Source organism: Entelurus aequoreus, linkage group LG08 (genome assembly GCF_033978785.1).
Source record: "Entelurus aequoreus isolate RoL-2023_Sb linkage group LG08, RoL_Eaeq_v1.1, whole genome shotgun sequence".
In the NCBI taxonomy this organism is placed as follows: Eukaryota; Metazoa; Chordata; class Actinopteri; order Syngnathiformes; family Syngnathidae; genus Entelurus; species Entelurus aequoreus.
The window spans coordinates 60,957,534-60,975,479 of NC_084738.1; the positions used below are offsets into that span (position 1 = coordinate 60,957,534).

General features: G+C 38.9%; 1 protein-coding gene and 1 long non-coding RNA gene across 4 annotated transcripts in view; one reads left to right on the forward strand and one right to left on the reverse strand.

Moving 5' to 3' along the window:
- Positions 1-17,946, reverse strand: part of LOC133656134 (uncharacterized) — a 252,413-nt gene that overhangs the window by 118,989 nt on the left and 115,478 nt on the right. The gene's annotated exons all lie outside the window — the stretch shown is intronic.
- Positions 1-17,946, forward strand: part of LOC133656133 (noelin) — a 78,308-nt gene that overhangs the window by 24,097 nt on the left and 36,265 nt on the right. For both annotated transcript variants that reach the window (XM_062057016.1, XM_062057014.1), the window contains exon 4: positions 1,692-1,911. In XM_062057016.1, coding sequence (XP_061913000.1) covers positions 1,692-1,911 — 220 coding nt within the window. The remainder of the gene's footprint in view (positions 1-1,691; positions 1,912-17,946) is intronic.

The window sequence follows — 17,946 nt, forward strand, 5'->3', positions numbered from 1 at the left end:
TGCAAGTATAAAAACAATTTTTTCAATTAAATAAACATTTACCAAGTATACAAACAATTTTGTGCAAGCAAAAAAAGATTTGCACATACAAAAATATTATTCAATTAAAAGAATGATTAAAAACAAATTTCTTAAATTAAAAACAATTCGCAAAAATGGATGGATGGATGGATCTTTTTTTTTTTTTTTTATAAAAAAACGATTCGAGTACAAAAGCAATTTTATGCAAATACAAAAAATGTTTGCAAATATAAAAACAATTTTCCACACGTAAAAAACGATTCGCCCGTATAAAAACATTATTCAATTAAAAGAAAGATTTGCAAGTTTAAAACATTTTTTTTTCAATTAAATAAACGATTCGCAAGTATAAAAATAATTGTCTTTACTTGTGAATAATTTTTTAATTGAAGAAAACTGTTTTTACACTTTTTAACTTTCAGATTTTTTTTACTTGTGAATTGTTGTTGTAATTGAGAAAAAAATGTTTTTATACTTACAAATCATTTTTTTAATCAAATAACATTTTCTAACTTGCGAATCGTTTTTTTACTTGCATGATTTTTGCCACTATTTTTGTTAGTTTGTGGAGTTTTTGGGCGGTACGTTCACTCCATGGACTCGCCATCCCCTCCAGGGGACTGGGGCGGTACTGCACGATTAGCCTGTTCAGATGCTTCCATACTACTGACGATTCGTAATCATTTGCAGCGTTACCTCATCCAAGTCATTTCCCATCTTTGTGTCACCAAATACGTTTCTCACACATGCATGGAGAAAAAAAAAGTACCACATGCTACAAATGGTGCATGCGTTTTATTTCCTGTGCCGAATCCTGTGCGTTTTTTTGTTTGTGTGTCTGCAAGCCAGGTTAGCAAGCCAAAGTCAACAGCCTGTGGTTTTTTTTTTTTCTTTGTTTGTTTTGCTTGCAGGGCTAACTTTAAGACATGTAAAGAGAGAGAGAGACAGAAAGAGAGAGAGACAGAGGGAAGAAGAGGCAGGGCAAATCCAGATTCCCCCCTTTTCCCGCACCCAAACCCGACCGGGCCACAGTGCTGAGAGCTTTTTGAGCGCCAAACACGTCATTTTTACCTTTAGCACCATTAAGAGGGAGCCCACCACTGATCTCTTCCTGCATGTAACGTCACAAGTTTGATTTCCCAGTGTGAAAATCCTTAAATTCTGACCATTATCCCTGAATTATTGTTGTTATCAATTCTACTTGCTTTTTTTTTTTTTGGCTTCTGTCTATGCATCTTTGGTTACTGGACAAAATCTACATGTTTAAAAAAAGATATTTAAAAAAAAAAAAAAAAAAGTTATAGTGGTCCAACTCCAGCCACGTTGTTGTGTGTGACATGTACGAGCATGTAACCCTTACTACGATGTTGCATTTTAAAAAGACCATGACCAATAAAGAGCTTTCCCAATTCTTGCTTTTTTGTTGGGTTTTTTTCTTGAAACGGACTAACCAGGACCTGCTCTTCATGCGCCACCGGAGAGAAAAATGGCCGGGTTTGTGTATACACACACACACACAAACACGCACACACGCACACAGGGGCTTGTAGTGGCAGGTCAGAGTGAGAGTAGTCAGGATCAGACAGGTTTTTTGTTTTTTTTTAACTTTCCTTTTCTTTTGCGCACAACCGGCACCTGACACTCAACCGGGCTTATTCTAATCCTTTCAGGCCATAAAGGCGAAAATGGAGGAGATTAGACCGTTGATACCGGTGTTGGTGGAGTACAAGGCCGATGCCAAATTGGTATTGCAGTTTAAGGAGGAGGTCCAGAATCTGACGTCAGTTCTAAGCGAACTCCAGGAGGAGATGGGCGCCTATGACTACGAGGAGCTCCACAGCCGAGTGTCAAATCTCGAGGAGAGGCTGCGAGCGTGCATGCAAAAATTAGGTAGGCACAGACGACGCAGACACGCGCATGCACGGAACTGAGAGAGATGTTCAGGCACACGCAGGCTTCAGTGGTGCGTTCAGGAGCACGACACGTACTTCATGCTAGAGCAGTGGTTCTTAACCTTGTTGGAGGTACCGAACCCCACCAGTTTCATATGCGCATTCACCGAACCCTTCTTTAGTGACAAATAAAATGTTGTTTTTTTCAAATTCAAAACATGTTTTTGGTAACACTTTAGTATGGGGAACATATTCTAAGTAACAAAGACTTAATTTAGAGTTTTTTGGACACTAGGGGAACATATTCTAAGTAACAAAGACTTAATTTAGAGTTGTTTGGACACTAGGGGAACATATTCTAAGTAACAAAAACTTAATTTAGAGTTTTTTGGACACTAGGGGAACATATTCTAAGTAACAAAGACTTAATTTAGAGTTATTTGGTTAGGGTTAGAGCAGGGGGCTGGGGGGGCCATTTGCGGCCCGCAGCTAATTGTTTACCGGCCCGTCACACATTCTGGAAATACTATTGTAAAAATAAAAAAGAACATTAAAAAAAGTGGAATGAGGTGAACTCTAACGAGAAAAAGTTGCAATGTTGACACAAAAGCTGCCATGCAGGCTGTTTTTTTTTTCTTTTGTCTTTCTTCATTTTTCTTTTTTTTGCCATTGCTCAAAAAAAAAAAAATAATGCCAAAAAATCCATATTATAATGAATTATTTTCAGGGCTCCAATTACTTCAAATATTTCACTTTCAAATGTTTTATGTGGTAAATATTGCATATATTGTGTAGTAGCCATATAAAAACATCAAAGTTTTCTTTGACAAAAGCGCATAAAACAAACAAAATAATAGTTCCAGCATAAAATGGACAGATATATCTGAAGTTGATCTCGTAACTTAAGTGTTGAAAGTAAAAGAAAAACCTAATACAAATACATCACTCTATGAGTGGGGCACCTTTTGGATCCCAAATATATTTAGTGATTTTTTATTTATCTTTTGACTGTGATTACTCAAAAATATGAAATAATTAAAATCAATGGTGTCCTGCATTATTGATCTTTTAGGGATCTAATTACTAAATACTGCATATTTCAGTTTTACTATAAAAAAAACTAAGTTGTTTTTGACAGAAAAGCCATAAAACAATTGTTTTAATTTGTATTACTTTCTATCAACTTGAAGTTGATATAGAGATTTACTGTAAGCGTTAAATAATTTAAAAAATAATAATAATCTGACTTATTTTTAACATTTTAATGACTGAGACCCTTTATGGTCCCCGGGACCCCTAAAGGTAAAATAAATAAAAAATGCATATATTTTGTTACGGTTTGAAAATGAAAAATATCAAAATGGCCCCCACATGCTTTAATTTTTCCGTGTGCAGCCCTTAGTGGAAAAAGTTTGGACACCCCTGGGTTAGAGGGTTAGGGCCAGTTTTAGAAGGTTAGGGTTATAATAAGGCCATGCAGAATAAGGCATTAATAAGTACTTAATAATGACTAGTTAAGAGCCAATATGTTACTAATTTGCATGTTAATAAGCAACTAATTAATGATGAGTATGTTCCCCATACTAAAGTGTTCCCATGTTTTTTTTACTGGTGCACAAAATGAAGCGTGCATGAACATCACCTTGTTCAAACAACAAAACCAACACAGTGCATAAACTCCCAACAAATTACACACCTGCAAATCAGTGTGACTTCTGCTGTTGCCGTATCCGTAATACGCCGATAGGGAGAAGTTTTTATTTACACGATGATTCGGGTGTGTTTTGACCTCCGCCGAACCCCTGAGCCCGACTCACCGAACCCCTAGGGTTCCATCGAACCCAGGTTAAGAACCACTGTGCTAGACTCTGTAGTCCACTGACAAGACACCTATGAAGAGCGCACACAGTCACCTAGTGGGGCTTTATAGGAAAAAATAGTTTTCTTTGACAAAACATTAAAAAAAATTCAAAGTTAAAGTAAAAAAAATACTTATTTTTAACACTTTTATGAGAATTTTAGTGGTATTTTTTTCAAACTGATTTTGCTACAAAAAAAATGAAATAAATAAATACTAAACTAGAAAATTTTAATGGGCCTGCTATCTGTGCCCTGGACCTCTGGCCGGGGGTCGCCGTAGTTATAAGATGGTGCCGAGTGTCTGAATCCATGAGTTTTAGGTGTAACTGTACAAAACCAGCCACAGAGCTATTCTAAAACAGTAGCATGTTTACATAAAGATGTTAACACTTAGCATATGTGCTAACGATAGCATGCTAACAGTCGGCATGTTTCATATACCAAGTTACACGACTCAAAGGTGTATGTCTGCGGAAATAGAAAAAAAAAGTGTAAAAATAGATGAAAAAGTTAGCAAGCCTAAATTATCTTGCTAGCAGGCTATGGTTTGCATGCTAACAGTTAACAAGGGTCACACACCAAGTTATATGACTCTGGGCTAAACGGTTGAAAAGGTTAGCATGCTAATGTTAGCAAGCTAAGGTTAGCATGCTAACAGTTTGTTTGTGTCACATACTAAGTTATATGACCGTAAGGTGTATGGCTGGAGAATTACAGTAAAAAGAGTAAAATTAGCACACAAAAAATGTTAGCACTTTAATGTTAGCATGCTAACATTAAGACGCTAAAAGTTAACAAGTGTCACATACCATGTTATATGACTGTAGTGTAGACGGTTGCAAAATTAGCTCAAAAAGCTAACACGTTAATATTAGCATGCTAACGTAATTTTGCATACAGTTAGCATGTTTTAAATAATGTATACCGTATTTTTTTGGACTATAAGTCGCAGTTTTTTTCATAGTTTGGCCGGGGGTGCGACATACTCAGGAGCGACTTATGTGCGAAATTATTAACACATTACCGTAAAATATCAAATAATATTATTTAGCTCATTCACGTAAGGGACTAGACGTATAAGATTTCATGGGATTTAGCGATTAGGAGTGACAGATTGTTTGGTAAACGTATAGCATGTTCTATATGTTATAGTTATTTGAATGACTCTTACCATAATATGTTACGTTAACATACCAGGCACGTTCTTAGTTGGTTATTTATGCCTCATATAACGTACACTTATTCAGCCTGTTGTTCACTATTCTTTATTTATTTTAAATTGCCTTTCCGAATGTCTATTCTTGGTGTTGGCTTTTATCAAATATATTTCCCCCAAAAATGCGGCTTATACTCCAGTGCGACTTATATATGTTTTTTTCCTTCTTTATTATGCATTTTCGGCCGGTGCGACTTATACTCCGGAGCGATTTATACTCCGAAAAATACGGTATGACTGTAAGGTATATGGCTGTAGCGCATATTTACATTAGCATCTGCTTAGTAAAAATGTCAGCCATGCCTTGTCATTTGTAATACCTTTTCCCTATGTAGGTTTCCAATTTGATTCTATGGTTTTCATCATATGCAGAAAAAATACTTTAGATATCCAAATGATATACAGAACATACGTAAACACAGAAGGATGCGGAGGCCGCTTTGATTTGATATACACTCTCAAAAGAACAATTTCGTACCCATGGAAACTATATTTAAAAATGTTGTTATAAACGTTAAAAAATGGTCTTTAAGAGGCCTGAAGTATACCTTTATACCAGTGTTAACCAAATATCAGTTGTAATACACTTGGTTTCTAATGTTTGAATGTTTTACATTAGTTTTGGGAGATACTACACTTTTGGGTATTAATCCAATACCAAGTAGTTACCGGGCCGGTTTTAGTCATACCAATACTGAGTCTAATACTTGGAATTTTCAAACGTTTGATCACAACTACTTAACCGACAGAAAGCAATACGTGAAGATCGGAGAACAAACGTCTACAGAGCTGCATATATCTTGCGGTGTACCCCAGGGATCAACACTGGGACCAAAATTGTTCAATCTTTAGATTATCGACATTTGTAAAGTTACAAGCGATTAAAGTCAGTATTAAGTGTTTTGTTCAGGAGAGACCACACAAGCTAATACAGATAACAACAGAAGAAATGAACAAATCAAAAGGATGGTTAGACAAAAACAGACTATCTTTGAAAACTCAACTAAAATGGTGCTCTTTGGTAACAGCGGAAGAGAAAGCTCTATACTCTCGGCAGGGTCCTTGAGGGTGCATGGGATTTTGCCCAACCAGTCTACATGTGCTTTGTGGACTTGGAGAAGGCATTCGACCGTATCCCTCGGGAAGTCCTGTGCTCAGAGAGTATGGGGTATCGGACTGTCCGCTCCCTGTACGATCAGTGTCAGAGCTTAGTCCGCGTTGCCGGCAGTAAGTCGGACACGTTTCCAGTGAGGGTTGGACTCCGCCAAGGCTGCCCCTTTGTCACCGATTCTGTTCATATCTTTTATGGACAGAATTTCTAGGCGCAGTCAAGGCGTTGAGGGGATCCGGTTTGGTGGCTGCAGGATTAGGTCTCTGCTTTTTGCAGATGAGGTGGTCCTAATGGCTTCATCTGGCCAGGATCTTCAGCTCTCACTGGATCGGTTCACAGCAGAGTGTGAAGCAACTGGGATGAGAATCAGCACCTCCAAGTCCGAGTCCATGGTTCTCGCCCAGAAAAGGGTGGATTGCCATCTCCGGGTTGCGGAGGAGACCCTGCCCCAAGTGGAGGAGTTCAAGTACCTCGGAGTCTTGTTCACGAGTGAGGGAAGAGTGGATCGTGAGATCGGTGCGGCTTCTTCAGTAATGCGGACGCTGTATCGATCCGTTGTGGTGAAGTAGCTAAGCCGGAAGGAAAAGCTCTCAATTTAGCGGTCGATCTACGTTCCCATCCTCACCTATGGTCATGAGCTTTGGGTTATGACCGAAAGGACAAGATCACGGGTACAAGCGGCCGAAATGAGTTTCCCCCGCTGGGTGGCGGGACTCTCCCTTAGAGATAGGGTGAGAAGCTCTGCCATCCGGGGGGAGCTTAAAGTAAAGCCGCTGCTCCTCCACATAGAGAGGAGCCAGATGAGGTGGTTCGGGCATCTGGTCAGAATGTCACCCGAACGCCTCCCTAGGGAGGCGTTTATGGCACGTCCGACCGGTAGGAGAACACGGGGAAGACCTAGGACACGTTTGGAAGACTATGTCTCCCGGCTGGCTTGGGAACGCCTTGGGATCCCCTGGGAATAGCTGGACGAAGTGGCTGGAGAGAGGAAAGTCTGGGCTTCCCTGCTTAGGCTGCTGCCCCCGCGACCCGACCTCGGATAAGCGGAAGAAAATGGATGGATGGATGGATGGAAGAGAAAGTGAAACACAAATACAAATAAACAGATGTTGAAAGGGTAAAAGAAAACAGTTTTGGGTGTAATGATAAATGTTCAAATGAACTGGAAGTCTCATAAATTAGCAAGAAACACATCAAATATAAGCTGAAAATCTCTTCATATCCTTTACTGCTCGCTAGTGTTACCATATCTGAGTGATTGTGCACAAACATTGGGAAACAACTACAAATGTGCGCTTCATTCACTAACGGTGTTACAAAAAAGAGCAGTTAGAATAATACATATTGTTGGATATTAGAGAACATTTATTTATTGAATCAAATACACAGAAATTCAATGACATACTAATATTGGTATCATTACTGTCGATATTTGTATCTCATCCATGTTTACATCAAAGATCTCTAGCTATGCTTTTTTTGTGTAGCATGTTGAGCTATTCCTTGTCTTTTAGATCAGCGATTCGTCACCATAGGGCCGATTGTCGGGCCACTCAGGCACCCTTAAAAGGCTTCCCCAAAAAATATATTTTCCTCAGCTGTGGTCCGTATGGGCTCAGTTGTAATACACTTTTCCACCACTTGTGGCAGTAATGACAATCTCAAAGAGAAGAAGTCTTTTTAAGTTTTTTTAAGCACAAAAATGATGACTAAAGTGGTGAAGCTGTACTTTCATTTGCACTTAAATCCTATTGACAGTTTAGTTAGGAAACATTAATTATTAATTTAGGTTAGTTACTTTAGCACAACATAATGTATGCCAATTTATTTGTCATCAGTTATTAATGAGTACCTTCTTTTGCAGTGTATTTGGTTGGCACTCATTTTTCTATTATTCTATTAATCATTTTTACCACGGTCTGATTTTATTGTCAGTTTTATCCATTGAGATTTGACTCATCTTGTCTTTGATTATGGGTTCTAAGACATCATCCTGGCACTATCAGCTATTGAAGAGGTCCCTATGTGAAGCACTTTATACTGTATAGGTTTAAGAGTTCATACCGAGTGCACTTCAACTGGTACAACTTCATAAAGTACACAAATGGATCTGGACTGAAGGGTACAGAAATGTCTCTCTGGTACCAGGATTTGAAGAGTGTATACCGACGCTAAACACAATCCACTGTGGATCAATACAATCAGAACAAAGCATCCACACCTTAGCTTTGTGTTTCAGGCAACAAAGCAAATTAGTGTGATCTCATTAATAATGAATTGATCTCATTTGCAGAATATTCACAGGAACAGTAAAAACAAGATCTGAACACCCCTGATTTAAATGCTTGCAAGGTTCTCTGAGGTCTCATTATGTATGGTTCGATACCATGGATGTAGCAATCGATCAGTATCGGACGATTTTTGTGAAATAGTATATGATCAGCTACGGCTGACTATTGCCGATCACTTCCGAGCCAATACATAATTTATTTTTGGTCAATGTTTGGAGCCACTGCCCTAAGTTAAAAATAATCACCTCCAATGGGGCAAATACACTGATTTTCTAAGGCTACTTTCACATTGCAGGGTAGAACACTAATACAAAAACTGACAATAATGTCTGATTGAATGCTAAAAACTTTATGACAGACCACCTGTTTTTTACTGAATGAGACACCCAGAATGTGGGATTTACCATATTAACTATGAACGATAAAACACTAAATATTGACAACATATGAACGTCACACCCACTCTCGATCGACAGGTGGCCAAATACTTTTTGGCAATATAGTCTATCTCCGCAATACCTTCGCGGTTTGATTTTGAATTTTCGGGACTTGTGCAGATCGCAAAAGAACACAAAAACGGGTACCACCGATAGGTAAGGAAAGTTGAGACTACCACTCTCATGTTTACCATTGGATTTGGAATTTTTGGGACTTGCGCAGATCGCAAAAAAACACAAAAACGGGTACCACCGATAGGTAAGAAAAGTTGAGACTACCACTCTCATGTTTACCATTTCATTTGGAATTTTTGGGATTTGTGCAGATCGCAAAAAAACACAAAAACGGGTACCACCGATAGGTAAGGAAAGTTGAGACTACCACTCTCATGTTTACCATTGGATTTGGAATTTTTGGGACTTGCGCAGATCGCAAAAAAACACAAAAACGGGTACCACTCATAGGTAAGAAAAGTTGAGACTACCACTCTCATGTTTACCATTTGATTTGGAATTTTTGGGATTTGTGCAGATCGCAAAAAAACACAAAAACGGGTACCACCGATAGGTAAGGAAAGTTGAGACTACTACTCTCGTGTTTACCATTGGATTTGGAATTGTCGGGACTTGTGTAGATCGAAAAAACACAAAAACTGGTACCACCGATAGGTAAGGAAAGTTGAGACTACCACTCTCATGTTTACCATTTGATGTGGAATTTTTGGGATTTGTGCAGATCGCAAAAAAACACAAAAACGGGTACCACCGATAGGTAAGGAAAGTTGAGACTACCACTCTCATGTTTACCATTTGATTTGGAATTTTTGGGATTTGTGCAGATCGCAAAAAAACACAAAAACGGGTACCACCGATAGGTAAGGAAAGTTGAGACTACCACTCTCATGTTTACCATTTGATTTGGAATTTTGGGGACTTGTGCAGATCGGAAAAACACAAAAACGGGTACCACCGATAGGTAAGGAAAGTTGAGACTACCACTCTCATGTTTACCATTTGATTTTGAATTTTGGGGACTTGTGCAGATCGGAAAAACACAAAAACGGGTACCACCGATAGGTAAGGAAAGTTAAGACTACCACTCTCATGTTTACCATTTGATTTGGAATTTTGGGGACTTGTGTAGATCGAAAAACACAAAAACGGGTACCACCGATAGGTAAGGAAAGTTGAGACTACCACTCTCATGTTTACCATTTGATTTGGAATTTTTGGGACTTGTGCAGATCGCAAAAACACAAAAACGGGTACCACCGATAGGTAAGGAAAGTTGAGACTACTACTCTCGTGTTTACCATTGGATTTGGAATTGTCGGGACTTGTGTAGATCGAAAAAACACAAAAACTGGTACCACCGATAGGTAAGGAAAGTTGAGACTACCACTCTCATGTTTACCATTTGATTTTGAATTTTGGGGACTTGTGCAGATCGGAAAAACACAAAAACGGGTACCACCGATAGGTAAGGAAAGTTAAGACTACCACTCTCATGTTTACCATTTGATTTGGAATTTTGGGGACTTGTGTAGATCGAAAAACACAAAAACGGGTACCACCGATAGGTAAGGAAAGTTGAGACTACCACTCTCATGTTTACCATTTGATTTGGAATTTTTGGGACTTGTGCAGATCGCAAAAACACAAAAACGGGTACCACCGATAGGTAAGGAAAGTTGAGACTACTACTCTCGTGTTTACCATTGGATTTGGAATTGTCGGGACTTGTGTAGATCGAAAAAACACAAAAACTGGTACCACCGATAGGTAAGGAAAGTTGAGACTACCACTCTCATGTTTACCATTTGATGTGGAATTTTTGGGACTTGTGCAGATCGCAAAAAAACACAAAAACGGGTACCACCGATAGGTAAGGAAAGTTGAGACTACCACTCTCATGTTTACCATTTGATTTGGAATTTTGGGGACTTGTGCAGATCGCAAAAACACAAAAACGGGTACCACCGATAGGTAAGGAAAGTTGAGACTACCACTCTCATGTTTACCATTTGATTTGGAATTTTGGGGACTTGTGCAGATCGCAAAAACACAAAAACGGGTACCACCGATAGGTAAGGAAAGTTGAGACTACCACTCTCATGTTTACCATTTGATTTGGAATTTTGGGGACTTGTGCAGATCGCAAAAACACAAAAACGGGTACCACCGATAGGTAAGGAAAGTTGAGACTACCACTCTCATGTTTACCATTTGATGTGGAATTTTTGGGACTTGTGCAGATCGCAAAAAAACACAAAAACGGGTACCACCGATAGGTAAGGAAAGTTGAGACTACCACTCTCATGTTTACCATTTGATTTGGAATTTTTGGGACTTGTGCAGATCGCAAAAACACAAAAACGGGTACCACCGATAGGTAAGGAAAGTTGAGACTACTACTCTCGTGTTTACCATTGGATTTGGAATTGTCGGGACTTGTGTAGATCGAAAAAACACAAAAACTGGTACCACCGATAGGTAAGGAAAGTTGAGACTACCACTCTCATGTTTACCATTTGATTTTGAATTTTGGGGACTTGTGCAGATCGGAAAAACACAAAAACGGGTACCACCGATAGGTAAGGAAAGTTAAGACTACCACTCTCATGTTTACCATTTGATTTGGAATTTTGGGGACTTGTGTAGATCGAAAAACACAAAAACGGGTACCACCGATAGGTAAGGAAAGTTGAGACTACCACTCTCATGTTTACCATTTGATTTGGAATTTTTGGGACTTGTGCAGATCGCAAAAACACAAAAACGGGTACCACCGATAGGTAAGGAAAGTTGAGACTACCACTCTCATGTTTACCATTTGATTTGGAATTTTGGGGACTTGTGTAGATCGAAAAACACAAAAACGGGTACCACCGATAGGTAAGGAAAGTTGAGACTACCACTCTCATGTTTACCATTTGATTTGGAATTTTTGGGACTTGTGCAGATCGCAAAAACACAAAAACGGGTACCACCGATAGGTAAGGAAAGTTGAGACTACTACTCTCGTGTTTACCATTGGATTTGGAATTGTCGGGACTTGTGTAGATCGAAAAAACACAAAAACTGGTACCACCGATAGGTAAGGAAAGTTGAGACTACCACTCTCATGTTTACCATTTGATTTTGAATTTTGGGGACTTGTGCAGATCGGAAAAACACAAAAACGGGTACCACCGATAGGTAAGGAAAGTTAAGACTACCACTCTCATGTTTACCATTTGATTTGGAATTTTGGGGACTTGTGTAGATCGAAAAACACAAAAACGGGTACCACCGATAGGTAAGGAAAGTTGAGACTACCACTCTCATGTTTACCATTTGATTTGGAATTTTTGGGACTTGTGCAGATCGCAAAAACACAAAAACGGGTACCACCGATAGGTAAGGAAAGTTGAGACTACTACTCTCGTGTTTACCATTGGATTTGGAATTGTCGGGACTTGTGTAGATCGAAAAAACACAAAAACTGGTACCACCGATAGGTAAGGAAAGTTGAGACTACCACTCTCATGTTTACCATTTGATGTGGAATTTTTGGGACTTGTGCAGATCGCAAAAAAACACAAAAACGGGTACCACCGATAGGTAAGGAAAGTTGAGACTACCACTCTCATGTTTACCATTTGATTTGGAATTTTGGGGACTTGTGCAGATCGCAAAAACACAAAAACGGGTACCACCGATAGGTAAGGAAAGTTGAGACTACCACTCTCATGTTTACCATTTGATTTGGAATTTTGGGGACTTGTGCAGATCGCAAAAACACAAAAACGGGTACCACCGATAGGTAAGGAAAGTTGAGACTACCACTCTCATGTTTACCATTTGATTTGGAATTTTGGGGACTTGTGCAGATCGCAAAAACACAAAAACGGGTACCACCGATAGGTAAGGAAAGTTGAGACTACCACTCTCATGTTTACCATTTGATGTGGAATTTTTGGGACTTGTGCAGATCGCAAAAAAACACAAAAACGGGTACCACCGATAGGTAAGGAAAGTTGAGACTACCACTCTCATGTTTACCATTTGATTTGGAATTTTTGGGACTTGTGCAGATCGCAAAAACACAAAAACGGGTACCACCGATAGGTAAGGAAAGTTGAGACTACCACTCTCATGTTTACCATTTGATTTGGAATTTTGGGGACTTGTGCAGATCGCAAAAACACAAAAACGGGTACCACCGATAGGTAAGGAAAGTTGAGACTACCACTCTCATGTTTACCATTTGATTTGGAATTTTGGGGACTTGTGCAGATCGCAAAAACACAAAAACGGGTACCACCGATAGGTAAGGAAAGTTGAGACTACCACTCTCATGTTTACCATTTCATTTGGAATTTTGGGGATTTGTGTAGATCGCAAAAAAACACAAAAACGGGTACCACCGATAGGTAAGGAAAGTTGAGACTACCACTCTCATGTTTACCATTTGATGTGGAATTTTTGGGACTTGTGCAGATCGCAAAAAAACACAAAAACGGGTACCACCGATAGGTAAGGAAAGTTGAGACTACCACTCTCATGTTTACCATTTGATGTGGAATTTTTGGGACTTGTGCAGATCGCAAAAAAACACAAAAACGGGTACCACCGATAGGTAAGGAAAGTTGAGACTACCACTCTCATGTTTACCATTTGATGTGGAATTTTTGGGACATGTGCAGATCGCAAAAAAACACAAAAACGGGTACCACCGATAGGTAAGGAAAGTTGAGACTACCACTCTCATGTTTACCATTTGATTTGGAATTTTGGGGACTTGTGCAGATCGCAAAAACACAAAAACGGGTACCACCGATAGGTAAGGAAAGTTGAGACTACCACTCTCATGTTTACCATTTGATTTGGAATTTTAGGGACTTGTGCAGATCGCAAAAACACAAAAACGGGTACCACCGATAGGTAAGGAAAGTTGAGACTACCACTCTCATGTTTACCATTTGATTTGGAATTTTTGGGACTTGTGCAGATCGCAAAACACAAAAACGGGTACCACCGATAGGTAAGGAAAGTTGAGACTACCACTCTCATGTTTACCATTTGATTTGGAATTTTTGGGACTTGTGGAGATCGCAAAAACACAAAAACGGGTACCACCGATAGGTAAGGAAAGTTGAGACTACTACTCTCGTGTTTACCATTGGATTTGGTATTGTCGGGACTTGTGTAGATCGAAAAAACACAAAAACTGGTACCACCGATAGGTAAGGAAAGTTGAGACTACCACTCTCATGTTTACCATTTGATGTGGAATTTTTGGGACTTGTGCAGATCGCAAAAAAACACAAAAACGGGTACCACCGATAGGTAAGGAAAGTTGAGACTACCACTCTCATGTTTACCATTTGATTTGGAATTTTTGGGACTTGTGCAGATCGCAAAAACACAAAAACGGGTACCACCGATAGGTAAGGAAAGTTGAGACTACCACTCTCATGTTTACCATTTGATTTGGAATTTTGGGGACTTGTGCAGATCGGAAAAACACAAAAACGGGTACCACCGATAGGTAAGGAAAGTTAAGACTACCACTCTCATGTTTACCAGATCAATGTTGGAAGGCTCGGATTGAAATGTAATCAATCCGATTAAAGCAATGCCACACGAGGCCGCATATGAGCACGTTGCCAGACGCGCTCCCCATCTCAGCGAAAACCCTTTTTCTCGCCACAATACAGCGTCTGTGAGTAAACAGAGATAATGCGTTCTCATCTCGCAAAGTTCTCTCCTCTTGCCCACAGCCCGCCGACGGTCTCTTCACACCTCCGTCGCAACTCCCCGCGCTAATGGATGCACACCCACACTCGATTGAATAAGACACGACTTACGAGAGCAGATGCGTCCATGCTGCAAATCACGGGTTTATTGTGTGCCCGTCTCCGATTACTCACATTGAGGGATGCTTTTCGGGAGACCATCTGAGTGCATTTCGGCGGAAACTAATGCTCTGACCCTCTTCCGCTTGCTTAATCTGCAATCATATACAGTTAGGTTTGGGTTTTGTACGACCTTTGACTGGCGCGTGTCGGCGTGATCACAGAATCTAGTGTGTGTGTGTGTGTGTGTGTACTGTCAGATCAGAAGGGATAAAAGATGAGGTCACCCGGCGCAGGCAGAAGCGAGTCTGGTTGTTCCTTTCATGTGCGCACAAAGATGCAGCACTCCTGTTGCCGAGATTTCACTAGTGAAGGTCAATAAGCCGCATTAGCATCAGCAGAACAACAGGGGGATTGATGTGGGGGGGTGTGGGCAGGGGGTGCAGGAAAAAGTCAAAGAAAGAAAGCCAGGGAGAGATTTTTTTAGCGGCGGATGCAACAGGAGAAGGAGAACGTGAAGGAGAGAATCGGCGGCGCTGTCCTTCAAGTCTTGCGGCGGAGGCGGGGTTGGTGGTGGTGGGCGGGAACAATGACCATTTATCAAGGAGGGTGGCGGCTCGCTGGGCAATAATCAAATCGATAAATCACCCCGCCGTGGCGTCCAAACAACGCTGGAGGGCTTCAGGCCCGATCCTAAACGCTGACGAATGGAGCAGGAAGTCCATACCGGCGCACACCCCGCCATTATTCTCCTCGCTTGCCCACAGAGTGCAGCCCTTTCACTACAGGATAGAACGCCACGCAAGGAAATCATGCCAATAGACGTGATCTGTTCCACACTGCAAAAACAGAAATCTAAGTAAGATTAAATATCTCAAATAAGGGTGATATTTGCTTATTTCCTGTCTGATAAAATAATTCTTCTCACTAAGCAGATTTTATGTTAGAGTGTTTTACTTGTTTTAAGGGTTTTGGTCCTAAATGATATCAGTAAGATATTACAGCTTGTAGCTGAGATTTGATGACCTATATCAGGGGTCACCAACCTTTTTGAAAGCAAGAGCTACTTCTTGGGTAGTGATTAATGCGAAGGGCTACCAGTTTGATACACACTTCAATAAATTGCCAGAAATAGCCAATTTGCTCAATTTACCTTTAACTCTATGTTATTATTAATAATTAATGATATTAACACTTAATTGAATGGTTTAAAAGAGGAGAAAACACAAAAAAATGACAATTACATTTTGAAACATAGTTTATCTTCAATTTCGACTCTTTATAATTCAAAATTCAACCGAAAAAAAGAAGAGCAAAACTAGCTAATTTGAATCTTTTTGAAAAAAATTTAAAAAATAATTTATGGAACATCATTAGTAATTTTTCCTGACTAAGATTAATTTTAGAATTTTGATGACATGTTTTAAATAGGTTAAAATCCAATCTGCACTTTGTTAGAATATATAACAAATTGGACCAAGCTATATTTCTAACAAAGACAAATCATTATTTCTTCTAGATTTTCCAGAACAAACATTTTTCAAAGAAATTCAAAAGACTTTGAAATAAGATTTAAATTTGATTCTACAGATTTTCTAGATTTGCCAGAATAATTTATTTTTGAATTTTAATCATAATAAGTTTGAAGAAATATTTCACAAATATTCTTCGTCGAAAAAACAGAAGCTAAAATGAAGAATTAAATTAAAATGTATTTATTATTCTTTACAATAAAAAATAAATTTACTTGAACATTGATTTAAATTGTCAGGAAAGAAGAGGAAGGAATTTAAAAGGTAAAAAGGTATATGTGTTTAAAAATCCTAAAATAATTTTTAAGGTTGTATTTTTTCTCTAAAATTGTCTTTCTGAAAGTTATAAGAAGCAAAGTAAAAAAATCATGAATTTATTTAAACAAGTGAAGACCAAGTCTTTCAAATATTTTCTTGGATTTTTAAATTCTATTTGAGTTTTGTCTCTCTTAGAATTAAAAATGTCGAGCAAAGCGAGACCAGCTTGCTAGTAAATAAATAAAATTTAAAAAAATAGAGGCAGCTCACTGGTAAGTGCTGCTATTTGAGCTATTTTTAGAACAGGCCAGCGGGCTACTCATCTGGTCCTTACGGGCTACCTGGTGCCCACGGGCACCACGTTGGTGACCCCTGACCTATATTGAGTAAAACATGCTTGAAACTAGATTATCAACTGTTGCAAAGCTGTGTCATCAACACTCACAAGTATAAAACTACTTTTTTAAAGTAATAATTTCTTATTTCAAGCTTGAAAAAAAAGATCATGACTTTGACACAATTTTGTCTCATAAGTAAAACGGATGACAGCCAAATGGACTTTTCTGTTTTATTTCCAATGAAACAATAGAAAATGCGCACTCATAAAGTAGTACAGTTGGCACAGTACAGTTAATATTTAAACATTTAACATTTCAAACTATTTTGAACAGAAATAGTTCATGCACATTCAGATGAATTCTTCAAAATTTCAATAAAAAATGTTTTTGGCCGGGGGGCCGGGCTGTATATATGCGCACTAATTGACTGAAAGAGCACGCACTTGGTGCGATTATGTCATGTTATTGATGGGAAAATGCCTTTTTAGACCCTATGATTTGCCTGAGCGGCTAGGAGACCCCGAGAGTAACAAGCGGTTGCCTTGTTGCCTTTCCATTAAGAACAATTGTTCAACCAGCAAACTTATACTAAAAACTAGTTTATTAATAAACTAGTTTTTGGTATAAGTTTGCTGGTTTCAAGAAATATAATGCCGAGCGCAAATCATTATGTCAAGATAATGGCACTAGCATTTACTTGATTTAAGAATATTTTTCAACATATTGAGCAAAAAGGTCTTTTTTTTCTACCAAGAAAAGTGCACTTGTTATTAGTGACAATATACTTATTTTAAAGTATTTTTGAGTTCATTGAAGTCAGCTAATTTGACTTGTTTTGGAAAGTCTTGACAAGCCAAATTTTCTTGTTCTATTGGCAGATAATTTTGCTTAGTTCAAATAAAATACCCCTAATTTTTGTATTTTTTATTCTTGTTTTTGAACACTGACTTTTTGCAGTCCAGGGTTAAACCGTCAATGTTATTGGCAGATCATTTTATTCCAAGACCCTATCTTCATTAAGCCGGATAACTCATTAAACAAATAATTATTTAGCCCAAGCCCCGTTTCGGCCACACTAAACCATCGTTTAATTTTTTACACGGGTAAGTGCGCCGTCTATTCCTTGAATCTCCGGCTCTAAGCTTTGTAT